General features: G+C 38.4%; 1 protein-coding gene across 1 annotated transcript; it reads left to right on the forward strand.

Annotated features, from left to right (window-relative positions):
- Window positions 1-5,251: 5,251 nt before the first annotated feature.
- LOC108046403 lies at window positions 5,252-6,263 on the forward strand. The gene is made up of 5 exons (XM_017126054.2): window positions 5,252-5,294; window positions 5,354-5,463; window positions 5,528-5,662; window positions 5,717-5,986; window positions 6,058-6,263. Exons 2-5 carry the CDS (start codon window positions 5,373-5,375, stop codon window positions 6,186-6,188), a joined length of 627 nt encoding a protein of 208 aa, XP_016981543.1. The 5' UTR covers window positions 5,252-5,294; window positions 5,354-5,372; the 3' UTR covers window positions 6,189-6,263.
- The last annotated feature ends 6,468 nt before the right edge of the window (window positions 6,264-12,731 follow it).

A 12,731-nucleotide genomic window follows, 5' to 3' on the forward strand; every position in this document is an offset into this window, starting at 1 on the left:
GCGAATGGCAGGCCAGGACATTTCACAGAGCATCAGCACATGGAGCAGGAGCAGCCGAAGGATTAGGATCAGGATGCGGAGCAGGAGCAGGAGCTGGAAATGGAGGTTGCAGTGACAACATTGACGAGGACAACTCTCCTGCTGCAGTTGCAGTTCCTGGCCCTGCTGCTCCTGCCTGAAATCAAATCAAATTCCCGACAAACATCAACAACAACCAGGACATGTCAGTGGCATCCTGTGTGTGTGTGTGTGTGTGTGCGAGCGAGTGCCAGGATAATCAGCGTGATGGGGGGAAATTGAACAACAAGTTCCCAATTGCATGTCTTGGCCAGAAATTACAATTTTTAATGCCAAATAATTCGAGCTGGCTTACAGGCACTGAATCCTTCCTTTGCCAACCACTTTTAACCTTTTCACATATTCCGAAACTTGGTAATGAAGCGAAATTTCCGGACTTTTCTTTTCAGAAGTCAAGTCAGTTTTTATGCCAGTGCATCTGATATTAATTATTAGTTTTTAAAATGATTAAAATGATCAACTTTAACTAAGAGGATATGAAAATTTATTTATTTAAGTGTATTTTAACTATTTTGTAACCTTTGTGCATTTTACGAATCTTGCTAGTGAATCACAATTTCCGGCCTTCTCGTTTTAGCCAGTTTGTCAGTTAAAACGCAAGTGCAAGTAATAACTAATTATACGTGGAGCTGAAAATAGATTAACTTAAGGTTAATTTTTACTAAATTCTTCATTTTAATGCTAGTAATTTGCAATGATTTGGCTTTGCTTAAAATAACTTAACAGAAGTTCGTACAAATAATTCATAAATCTTATAATATATATAACAAGAAAGGAAAGCTAACTTCGGGCGGAGCCGAAGTTGATATACCCTTGCAGAATACTCTGTAAATTATATTCTCCAAAATTATTCATATGATGCATTCTTAATACTCATAAAAATCCCAACTTCCTAACTTAACAAACACCAAAGTTATGGCATTTCCGATCAATCAGTTATATGGCAGCTATAAGATATAGTCGGCCGATCCTTATGAAATTCGGTATGTCGGATTGATTGGCCAAAAATAAAACCCATAGAAAGTCCCAACTTCTTATCTTTAAAAACACCAAAGTTATGGCTTTTCCGATCGTTCAGTTATATGGCAGCTATATGATATAGTCGCCCGATCCGGCTCGTTCCGACTTATATACTACCTGCAATAGAAAGACAACTTTTGGGAAAGTTTCGAGCAGATAGCTTTAAAACTGAGGGACTAGTTTGCGTAGAAACGGACGGACAGACGGACAGACGGACAGACTGACAGACGGACGGACAGACGGACGGACAGACGGACAGACGGACATGGCTAGATCGACTCTCCTGGTGATGCTGATCAAGAATATATATACTCCTTCACTGCGTTGCAAACTTTTGACTGAAATTATAATACCCTCTGCAAGGGTATAAAAATATAGAAATAATAAACAAAGTATTTGACAAGTTTTTAATATTTAGGGCTAATTTGAAGTTAATACATTCTTCGTGACTTGATTTTAATTTACCATCTCATGTTTTACATTCAATTATGGTCTGTCCATTTTTGTGGCTAGCTTTTAATTCATTTTGTTTATGGACGATTTGGTGTCCTTGGGGGGCGGTGGGCGTGGCCGCACCTACAATTTCCGCATGTCAACTGCACTTTGCATGAGTGCTCAGGAGTGGGGGGGAGGGGTAGGCGGGGTTAACAATGGGCGGGATCAGGGGGCGGGGCACACCCACACTTGTGCCACATCAGCACTTCAACTCTTGACTCCTCGACTTGGTTGTGCTTTTCCACTGGATCGTCATTATCATCGCCATCGTCATCGGTGTGGTTCACTTCCCCATTTTCCGGACCCATTTTCCTGCCCGATTTTCCTTCTCGATTTTCCCGCTTGCCCCAAACTCTGTGCTTTGTTTTTTTTTTCTTTTCTGTGTGGCATTTCCACTTGATTTACAAAACTCAACGCAACAACGAGGATAAGGGGCAAGTGGAGCAACAACAAAACCACATTTGACTGACTGACGACTGACTGCCACGCCCCCTTCGGCCCCTCCATATATCCTCCCACCCCCCTCCACCCCACCCCTGTCTGTCTGAGTGTGTCTATATGTGTGTCTGTGTGTGTGTGGCATGTTACAGAGTTGATTTATATGCACGTCGATTCGACGTAATTGAAGACGTGATCGAAATTCAAATTTTTGATTTTTAGAACCCGTGACTGGATTGGCATTTGTACAGGGACCTTCCGCTATAGCCCCCCACAGACCGCCCCTTTTTTCCCACCCACTTTCGCCGGTTCTCTTGGCTTAATGTGATTTTGGTTTTTCATTCTCTTCGCCTTGTATTTGCTATCAAATAATTTTTGCTTTGTTTTTCGGCTCCTTATTTTGGCAACAAGTGGAAAAGGACATCTTTTCGAAGCAGGACATTTTTATCAATGAAGGCGGGCTTATATCCTATTAAAGGGTAGCCAACGCTTTGCTCTTTATTTTATTTTAAATCAATTATATTTAATTTATAAAAAAAACAGAAACATATTTATTCATAATTTATAAAACTTAGAAACATCAAAAGCAATCAAATTAAATATGTAATATACATACACTCATTGTTTATGCAGTCATAAATTTGTTGTAAATTATAATCTTTTTAATCTTGAAATAATTGCAATTAAATTCTTGACCTATGGCAACCTATGTGGTTTTAAGTTTTCCATGTCGAGCTTTGTGACTTCTGTATTATAAACAACCTAGAAATCCGAAGGGTATTTTTGGCTGTACCTTTGCAGATTAAGTCCCTTAACTTGTTTGTCGGCTCTCCTCAGGGATGAGCCCCTTCCCCCCTCCCCCCTCCACGATGTGTTTGCCATCCCAATCCGGTCTCAACTTCAGTCTCTGTCAGGGCATTTCCATCCCAAACTCGAACTCAAACTCATACCCAAACTCAAGCTCTGTTAAATCAGCCATGAAAACGGATTGTCGTCTGTGCATTTTTGCATTTCTTTTGCTCATTTCATTGACTGACTGGCTGGAGTGAATGAGTGAATGGGTGAATGGGTGGATGAGGAACTGCCTGAATGACTGGCTGACTGAGTGGCGTGTCCTGACAAAACGTGACCTGCTGTCATGTCTTACAGTTTTCAATAATAATGGCAGCCAGCTGGCGGCTGTGTCCGCCCCCCATTTTCCATCTTTTCCGCATTTTGCTTATTAACACTGCCTTCATCTTGGGGATTATGTCTCCTTCAGCCCCCCCTCTCACACACACACACACGCACACGCATACTCGTCTGACATTAACTTCAACACCTGGTGGGAAAAGTGGGCAAAGAAAAGTGGGCGGGACGACTCGCACTCATCCAGATGCTAATGGCTGTGTTGTCGACACTCCAGACATTTGCTGGCTTTATGTGTCACCCGTTTGTTGCTTCTGCTTTTCCACCTCCCCAACTTTTCCGCTAGAACTCTGTTGTTCTGCCTCCGAAAGATTCTAGTCCCAGTGATGAGGAGTACCTGTGATTTTATCCACTAAAGTCACAGTTTAGAGAACTGACTTAATTATTTTATTATGAAAACAATGCATTTTAAAGCGGAATGAAGAAATCCTATGCTAATTAAAAAAATGTCACAGGTTGCTAACGCTTTTTTGTTTTTATTTTTTAACTATAAATAATTATAATTAATATAATTATATAAAATAATTATTTGAACTGTTTGTTCAGCTGAAGACCTAAGATATCAGCACCTATCACTTTTCTGCGGATTTCGAAAAATTAAAGTTTTATCACAATTTTGAATTTTTGATAAGTTATTTTGAAAAAATGGGCATTTTAAATTACGACTATTCGTCAGATTCAACACTTTAAGGAACCAAGTATAAATGTTTTTATTTTAACAGAATGATGTTTTTGCATTTTTGAATTTCTTAACTTCATTTTTATTAAATCTCCTAAAAAGTCAAAGTTCGTCGCAATACTTTCGCAACCTGTGACTTTTCCTTGGATGAATGTGACTGTTCATACATATGTAAAAAGTATGGGGTTTGGATGTCGCTGTGTGCTGAGTTTGCCTATGCTGTTGTGCTTTTGTCTTATGTTTCGTTTGTGTTAATATTTACATAATTGTGGTTAAAAGTAGCTTTTAAGATGTTTTTAACTGGCATATGAAGAGGAGTGGTACGTACCCCGACGTTGCCATTTTGTCAGTTTGGCTTTTGTTGCCGTCTCCTGCATTTAATGGCCCGCCAGAAACAACAACTGACAAATGTTGGAATCCGTTTTATTGCTCAAATCTCCGACCCCTTGACCACTTCTAATGGCTTGACATTTTAATAAAGAGCAGTTTCAGAACGGGGGTGTTGGGAACAAGCAGCAACTTTTGATATTTCGGTTTGTTTGGGCCAACAAAAGCAGCAATTTTTCACTATTTACACACAGAAATGCTGAAAATATTTTTGGCAAACCTCAAACATTTTATTTTGCTTTTTCCTTTCGATTTTTTCGTAACTCATCTCAGTTTTTTTTTTTTTGCCTGGATTTCTAGATAAATTTGTTGGCAAAATTGTTTGGGTTTTAAAATATTGAAGAGGTAAGGGATGGGGGGGTGGGGGGTGAAATATCCACATATCCGTTTGTGTTAAGTTAGCAGGGCGGGAAAAGGGGGCAGGGGGTGATAGTTTTCCCCCAAAAATGTTTGTTGGTTTCTCTCAGAATCCAAATATCCCTCTACCCCCTCCCCCCTTTCACCGTAGTTTTCCCTTCAAGCTTGTTAGCAAACGTTTACGCAAGTGGGCGGCTCAATGTGTGGGCGTGGCACTTGATGTGCTGCAACTTTTGTTGTTGGCAGCCACAGAAACTTTAACTTTTTGGCAACTTGTTTCAACGCTTCCCATCGCAGTGCAGGGGGCATCGAGGGGTTAAAGGTGGTCAGCCGCATAAGGCAAAATTGTGGCCGAGAAAGCTCAAAAGCGCCGCAAAGCTAAGAACAAGTGATAATGGCCAAATCTAAGCGGTAACGGATTAACTGGGTGGCGGGCTAAAGTTTTCCCAAGATTTCCAGGTGGGTTTTCCTCCCCATTCCATCTGACCCCATACACCTTGCACTTTAAAATGTGATTTCTAAAACATAACTTACTTAGGGGTAATAGTTTTAAAACGATAGCAAGTTTAAGTTAACCCAGCAAGCCAAGTGTTTTCCTTTTAACAACTCTTTCAAAGTCCTCGCCACTATTGAATTTATATTTTTCCGTCTGGTAGGTAATACGGGAAATCAAAATAATCTTTTTAAATATATGTATTAAAAATTATTTAGAAATCTAAATATTTGGAGGATGAACCGAAAGCCGTTTGGACTGCCCATTTGGACGCCGCTCTTCATCCTTTTCTTGCTATTCCTGGCCGGCGCGTGGGGTAAGCCATCGCGTAAGCAAAACTCACCTTCTGGGATAAAGTTCGCATCGAAATAAACGAGTCTTTACCCCGACAGCTCTGGTGAATCACCATGGTCTGCTGGGGATGTACCACCAGCAGGTTCACGGATCTGCTCAGAGGAAGGGAGGTGAATGCTTCGGGGAGGCAATAAAGGACATTGGACACTATCGACCCGATCGGTCCATGAATCGTGAGTATTTCGGATAAAGTTGTTTTGTTTTTTAATACAAAAACTATCTTTCAGCATTGAAAGCCTTTCTTTCTTGGCCCGGAAAATCACGAAAAGCTGATAAGATGGAGGATAAGAAGTTAGTTGAGGAGGAGTCGTTCAGTCCCGAAGAGACACAGAATAACCAAGTGGAGGAGCCTCAGTTGGAGGCTAATGTGGAACCACTTCTAGCCCCGGAAGATGAGCTGCTCTTCGACCAGAAACCGGGGCTTCTTAACGAGGACGATTGGGATCACTTTAATAAGGATCAGGACCAGGACCAAGATATGTTTGACAAATATAAAGGTACGCTTAAATAACTATATATTGATTGGGCTACTTTTGCAAAAATATATCTTTTTTTTCAATATTTTTAGCCAGCAAATCTGAGCTGGTTAACAGTTCCATGATGGATTATAAACGAGAATTTGCCAGTGATGAGGCAAATCCTTTTGTGGAAAGCCTTCGACAGCGTTATGAGCCCTCGCCACATGTCTATTCAGATTAATGTGTGTTCTGAATACAAATCCATATATTTTTTGTATTTGCTTCACAGATAAGTGAACAATCAATAAAAGCGAACTTTCTGTTGATATAAATGTGTTAAATATAATTATTTAAACGTATGCCTCTATTTAACTGTCATTTGCATTAAATGTAGAATTCAGGCAGATTTTCTTTCTGATTCGAATTATGGGTTTTATTGTTGCTCAGCTTACTATAACTTTATCTTTATTTGATTTAACTGCCTCAGATATTTTTCATGATTTACAAGAAATTCTCTCTTAGTTAAAATTGAACAGACATTTATAGCTGAAGAAACACCATTAATTTCTTTCAACTGAGACAAGTTGAAACTTAATTTATTTTTTGACAAAACAATACTTAATTATCTTGTGTGTGGCTGTCCAATTTCAACTGTCAGTGGGGGAAAATGAGAAAAGCGGGAAATGGGAAAATGGGAAAAGGAAAAGCTCGCTTGATCGGTGATTTGCGTGGCGCCCTCTGTCGCCCAATTTGGGGGCAATTACCGAGCGATTAAAGAGTTTCCACGGGAAACTCGGTGGAAAAACTGACGAAAGTTTTTTGGCCAGAGCAGCTGGCGCGCAATAAACGTAATCAAATTTAATTTCAACAAATTGCTTTTGAATTACGCGACCTTCGCTGGCGCCGCTCAAGCGCAAAAGAGTTGGAAAATTGTTAAAATAATAATAACTTTCCATCCAACTCCCCAACCACCCCCCCCGATGTGTTTGTGCCGCAGAACAATTGCCACAATAACAACAGCAATTTGCGCTCGAAATGACGGAATGAGTGGACGCCCACGCGGCGTATACGTAATCATAAAAATTATGATTCATTCGGCCAGACAGTGGTGGCTGAAAAAATCAGACAGAGTTTGAGTTAGAGCTGTTCCTAATAAACAAATTAATTTGATTGAAGCCCAAATGCAAACTTTTCATTACAAGTTGCAAAGGCAAATTCATTTGGGGTTTTCCCCATCTACTTTACTGATGGGAAAATTAAGGGAAATTTTAGTTCTAGGAAAGTTTAAAATTTAAAGTTTTCTATGGAAGAAGCTCGAAAATTTAAAAGTATCAAAAAAATATCCGAGGTGATTAGACATTGTTTAGAGGAACATTTATTAAACCAACTTTTCCCCTAACGTAGATTTATGTTTTATATGTTTTATGCGTTCGGTATTTTATGTTGTATTTGCTTATGTTATTTTATGCTTTTAAAATAAAGTTAAGCTTTAACTAAATCTGGATGCTTTGTAAAAAGTTTGATGAAATGTCAAACGAATCGACTGATGTTTGGCCTTTGTAAATGCCAATCCCCATTATTTTAGCCACAAATCGGAGAGAAAAGCGAGGGGAAAGCGGCTAATTAAGGCTTTTACAACGGGCCAACAGCAGTTCACCACTGGCCCTGTTATTCCCAGGTAATTTACATGTAAACAATTGTCCGATCCTGTTGGTTTGCTCTTGTTTTTCCCCGCTTTTTACCATTTTTTTCTATTTCAGTTTAAGCCATCATCAACTGACAATTTTGCGGCTCTGCGATGTCCTTCTCGCCGCTCGTTGCACATTTACATTTTGGCCAAAAGGGGGAGGGTCGAAAAGTCAAACTAATCTAACAACTGCTAACAATAAGAACCAGCCTTTAGCCTCCCCCCCTCCCCCCTGCCGCCCACCCTTTTTAGCGGGCCATCTAACCCCAAGGGCAGCCACCGGTTTTCCCCACATTTTCCTCCATTTTCCCCCGGCATTTTCCCGGCTTTGTGCAAGTTGTTTTAACAAAGCATTTTGTAGTTGACAAATATATCTGTGCTTCTGTATCTGTATATCTGCATGTGTTTGTATATATATTTATATTTATACATATATATATATACGTTGACAATTTTGCGTTGTCAGTTGTTGTTTTAATTAGAAAACTTTTTTACCAAACAACAACAGCAGCAAAAAAGCAGCAGGAGCAACAGCAAAACTCAAAAAACGATTTTGAACGCCACAGAATTTGCCGCCGCCGCCCCTGCAGTATTTGCATTTTCTATTTTATTTTGCTGCCTGCCAAATGAATAATGAATTTCTCTTCATTTCCACATTTTCGGATTTCTGTTTCTGTTTTCCATCTGCTGTGTGTGTGTGTGTGTGTGTGTGTGTGAGTGTGAGCCTGAATTACTTATCGCAAAATTCATGGGCTCGCATAAAAGCTTCCCACTTCAATCAGATCTGAGGAGCAGATAACCGACTATCCATCTGGACCAAGAAACTATAGTTGCCCTCATTGGATTTCCTTATTCCGCCATTTCTTCTACCATTTTTTGGATTTTTTTTTGTTTATTTTGCAAAATTAAATCCAACGTTTTAGTTTTATGAGGCAAAACTTGCTTTGTTTGCTGAATGGGTAAGGCAAGGGGAGCGGGAAGGGGGTGCGGCCAACCGCAAAGCCAACGGCCTAAAACAGGGTCAAAACGAATTCCAGATACTCTTTATAAGAGTAAGACTGTATGTCTTAATTCCCAAATGTTCCATCTTTTGCATCACAATGAACATTTACAGATGAGCTGCAAGAGCACTCATTTTAACACGCTTTTAACATATAATTAAGAAAATATAAAGATTACTTGCAAAATGGTGTCGATCAATCTTTAAAGTACTTTCAAGTTAATATCAAAATTGTTTAAATTGTTATCAACTTAAAAAAAATATGATTGAGTGCCTGAGAAAATAATAAAATAATAATGACATCATTACGTTTTTGTATAACAATTGTTGGTATCCTTAACTTTACCATAAAACTATATCGTTGTTCATATTAACGTATACCTTAGCCATCCGCTTTCCCAATTTAATGTACTATAATAATTGTAGTTTTTATGGTACTTTTATTGATTCTTTGAGCTTCAAGTTTCTTCGATTAACTTAAATAATAATTAGGATAATTACATTTTTGTATTACAAAGGTTAGTATTCTTATCTATAGGTATTATATATTTTTGTACTAAGCATTTGAGTTGTTTCTTGTGATATTTCATAGCAAGTTCATGTTTAAGGTATAAGGTTATATGTTTGTAGTAAGATATCCTTTCACATCGTTTAGGTATCAGTGTGTTAGTTGTATCGTGTGCTATAATATTCCATGGTGCCCGATCAATTGGCAGAGTATATCCTTGATCTGGAAGGGAATAGAAATAAAAACGCTGCATCCGATGATACGCAAACACACACACACACACACACACACACACAGAGCCACATGTATTAGAGTGCGGTTTGTTGTCAATCTCGTTAGAAACGAATCCTTTCGTAATCCTTGTGCTTCAGCTGCAGCTTTTTTTTGTATTTTTTTTTTGTTGGTTTCTGCTTTGTTTTTGCGCTCCTCTTTATTTTTTTTCACCCCGCCCGGCACTGACGTCACTGGGCGGTTGGTGCGTTTTTGCTGCTTAATCCGCTGCCACCGTCATCAAGATGAGCTCCATGCGAGTACTTAGGGGGTTAAAGTCGGTGGGGGTAGAAGGGGGGGCGACTATCAGCAGCCCAGCATCTTACCGCCCAACCAGCATGCAGCGTTTCCAATTTCACGACGAGCCCCGCAAATCCCACATAAGAAATTGTTTTCGAGTTATCTTTCATTTTCCGCCGCTTTCCCTTCGCTTATTGTTTTTTTTCCCCCTATTTCCCTTGCCAGTTGGAAAATGGAGGGCCGGAAAAATGGGGTAAAAGCCTAGTAATTATTTGGGCTAGTTAAAAATGTTAAATGCCACCGCGACAGCTACAAATGGACATCATTATTTATTTTTGGGGATCTGCTGCCATCCGGCTAAATATGATTGATGGCCCTTGTCGCGTTACGTAATCGCTGTCATGGCTGCGTGTGTGTGTTTGTGGGTGTGTGTGTGTGTAGGGGTGTGGGTGAGAGTCCTGCGAGTTCAAGCCGTAAAAAGCCATAATATTTGCAGGTGTGCCACGAGGGTGTTAACACTTTGTTGCCGCTTTAGAATCACTGACATGCAGCCGTCACAAAGTTGTTAACGTGATTTCAAGATAATTATCAGCATATTCTGTACACTGCAAGAAAATGCAGTCGATATATGGGGTAGAAAAATTATACATTTGTTTGTGTCTGTTTGGGCATTTTTATATTCTTTAAATAAAACATTTGTGCATACATTTCATATTATGTTGGTATTCTATTTTAATAAAAACTCTGGATTTCAAGTAAATATATTTGTATTTTACTTCAGGAATATTTTTTTATTATTATCGACTCTTAGCTTTTAAATACAAAGCTTATTAAAAACTTGTATCATGTTATTTTTTATTAGGAAAAGAGATTTCTTTTCTATTTATTCTTTATTCCATTTTGTAATGACATAATTTATATTTAAATATCTTCATGTAATGTTAGAAAGTACATTATTCAGTAGTTAGAAAAGTTGAGAAAATTCCGATACGAAATAAGTGAATATAAATTGCTAGATGTTTTCATCTATCAAGCGTTTAATTTCTTTAAGCTGCAGGCTTTAAAGTGTCCTTATTCGATTCGATTCAATTCGATTGAGCTCAAAGCAGCCAAGTCAAGGACAACAAACGGGAAACTCGGAGCAATGGAACGCATATTTACGCATTAATCAATGGGGCAAACACGGCTAGAAGAGGGAAATAAAAATGAATGAAAGAATGGCCTGGATGGCGAACAGGTATCCCCCACAAACGACCCAAACCCCCCCCCCCCCAGACGCTTTTCCTCTCCGCCGTCTTCTACTCATTTCCATTTTGATCCTAAGCTTGGCCTGGCCTATTCATGTGGAAATCGAGTGCGGTTTGAGCTGTTGGTAGACATAACAAGAAATAAGGATAAAGTCAGGGGTTTCGACTTTGGAATACCTGTTAATCAAATATAGAAAATATATTAAAATGCTTGCATATAATAATATATAATTTATAATCAAAAACTACCATTATTGGTTTATTTCTTTGGTTTATATGCCTTAACAAATTTTAATATTATATATGTTACATTAATATACATTTATGTTTGTTCAAAAACTAGTTTATTAATATCTGGTTTCTTAGCTATATACTAACTTTTTAAATACATGCATTTCAAGTACTTGCTTTTCAATATTTAAACTACCATTATTGGTTTATTTTTTTGGGCAGTACAAATGTTTACATGCTTTAACAAATTGTAATGTTAGATATGTTCTAAAACAGATAGTTTCAAGATAATATACATTTATGTTTGTACAAAAACTAGTTTTTGATTTTTAGCTCTCTTAGCTACTTACTTTTTAAGTACATGCATTTCAAGTACTTGCATTTAAATATTTACTTTTTAAATCCTGATCATTTTTGATAATTTGAATTTTTCATTTCTCCTCTAGAAAATAGGATTTATTTGTTATAGGTTATAGGTTACTTTTAAGGGTCGCAAATAATTTACCCTAGGATTAAGGGATATAAAAAACGGAAAACAGAGGGGCAAATGTTCGAGTGGGTGGAATAAGGCGCGTGGCGCCTCAGGACATGGGCGCCATAATGATATGAGTCACTGACTCAACAACGACGTCTTCCACGGGGTGCATAATAATCGGTAAAAGGCGGGGGAAAACGCCAAGGAAAAATCGAGCAAAAGAAAAAAAAATTGGATAAGTCTAGCGTTGACGTTCCATAAAGCAAATCAATTCGATGTTGCCGTAACAGTTTTGTTTCTTTCTGCTTACTTCAGCAAATTGTGTGTGCGCCCCGAGGGGCGGAAAGTTGGGCGAGGGGCAAGGGAGTGTACTTACAGCATGTATATTGACAGGGCATATAAATAAATTATTAGCAAAATAAATGTTTAGCTAAGGGCGCGAGAATGCCATCCCCATAACCAAATATGCCGTTTAGAGCGAGCAAGTGCTTAAGAGATTAGACGAGAGGGATTAGATAAATGCGATATATGTACATATCTTATATGCAAATATTATCGATGGCTGATGATACTCCACTCCACTGTATTTATTTTAATTGCATGAAAATACAAATATACTATTTAGAGCTTCACATTTCATTGAACAATATTCTTAAGATCTTTGCGAAAAATTGCAAATAACAAGCCAATATGTTCTGCCTTAAAAATGATACAAGTAAGTTTATTTTTCAATATTTAATAGAACGAGTGTATTTATTTTTCCTCTTTTGTATATTTAATTCATGAAATTTGCTCATAATGGGACTTGCAACAATCAAAGAAAACCGTTTATAGAGGGGATTCAATTAACTCTTAATTGTTAATAATTCCCCTACATTTAACGCAAATGGAAAATACGCTTCATCTTAATTTTCCCAATCACTTTGCATACTTGGTGGTATCATTTTTGATTGCGATGGCCTCTCCAGCATTTCAAGCATGTAAATTGGCAAACAAACTGCTGGCATTTAAACGATGTCATGGCCACTGCCTCCAGGATTGCAGGACACTTGAAGGGGGGCGTGGCACGCGCATATTTAGCCAACAATTTTTGGACAAGCTGATGCATATCCCATGAAGAGGCTGA

Source organism: Drosophila rhopaloa, unplaced genomic scaffold, assembly GCF_018152115.1.
Source record: "Drosophila rhopaloa isolate 14029-0021.01 unplaced genomic scaffold, ASM1815211v1 contig_3, whole genome shotgun sequence".
Classification (NCBI taxonomy): Eukaryota; Metazoa; Arthropoda; class Insecta; order Diptera; family Drosophilidae; genus Drosophila; species Drosophila rhopaloa.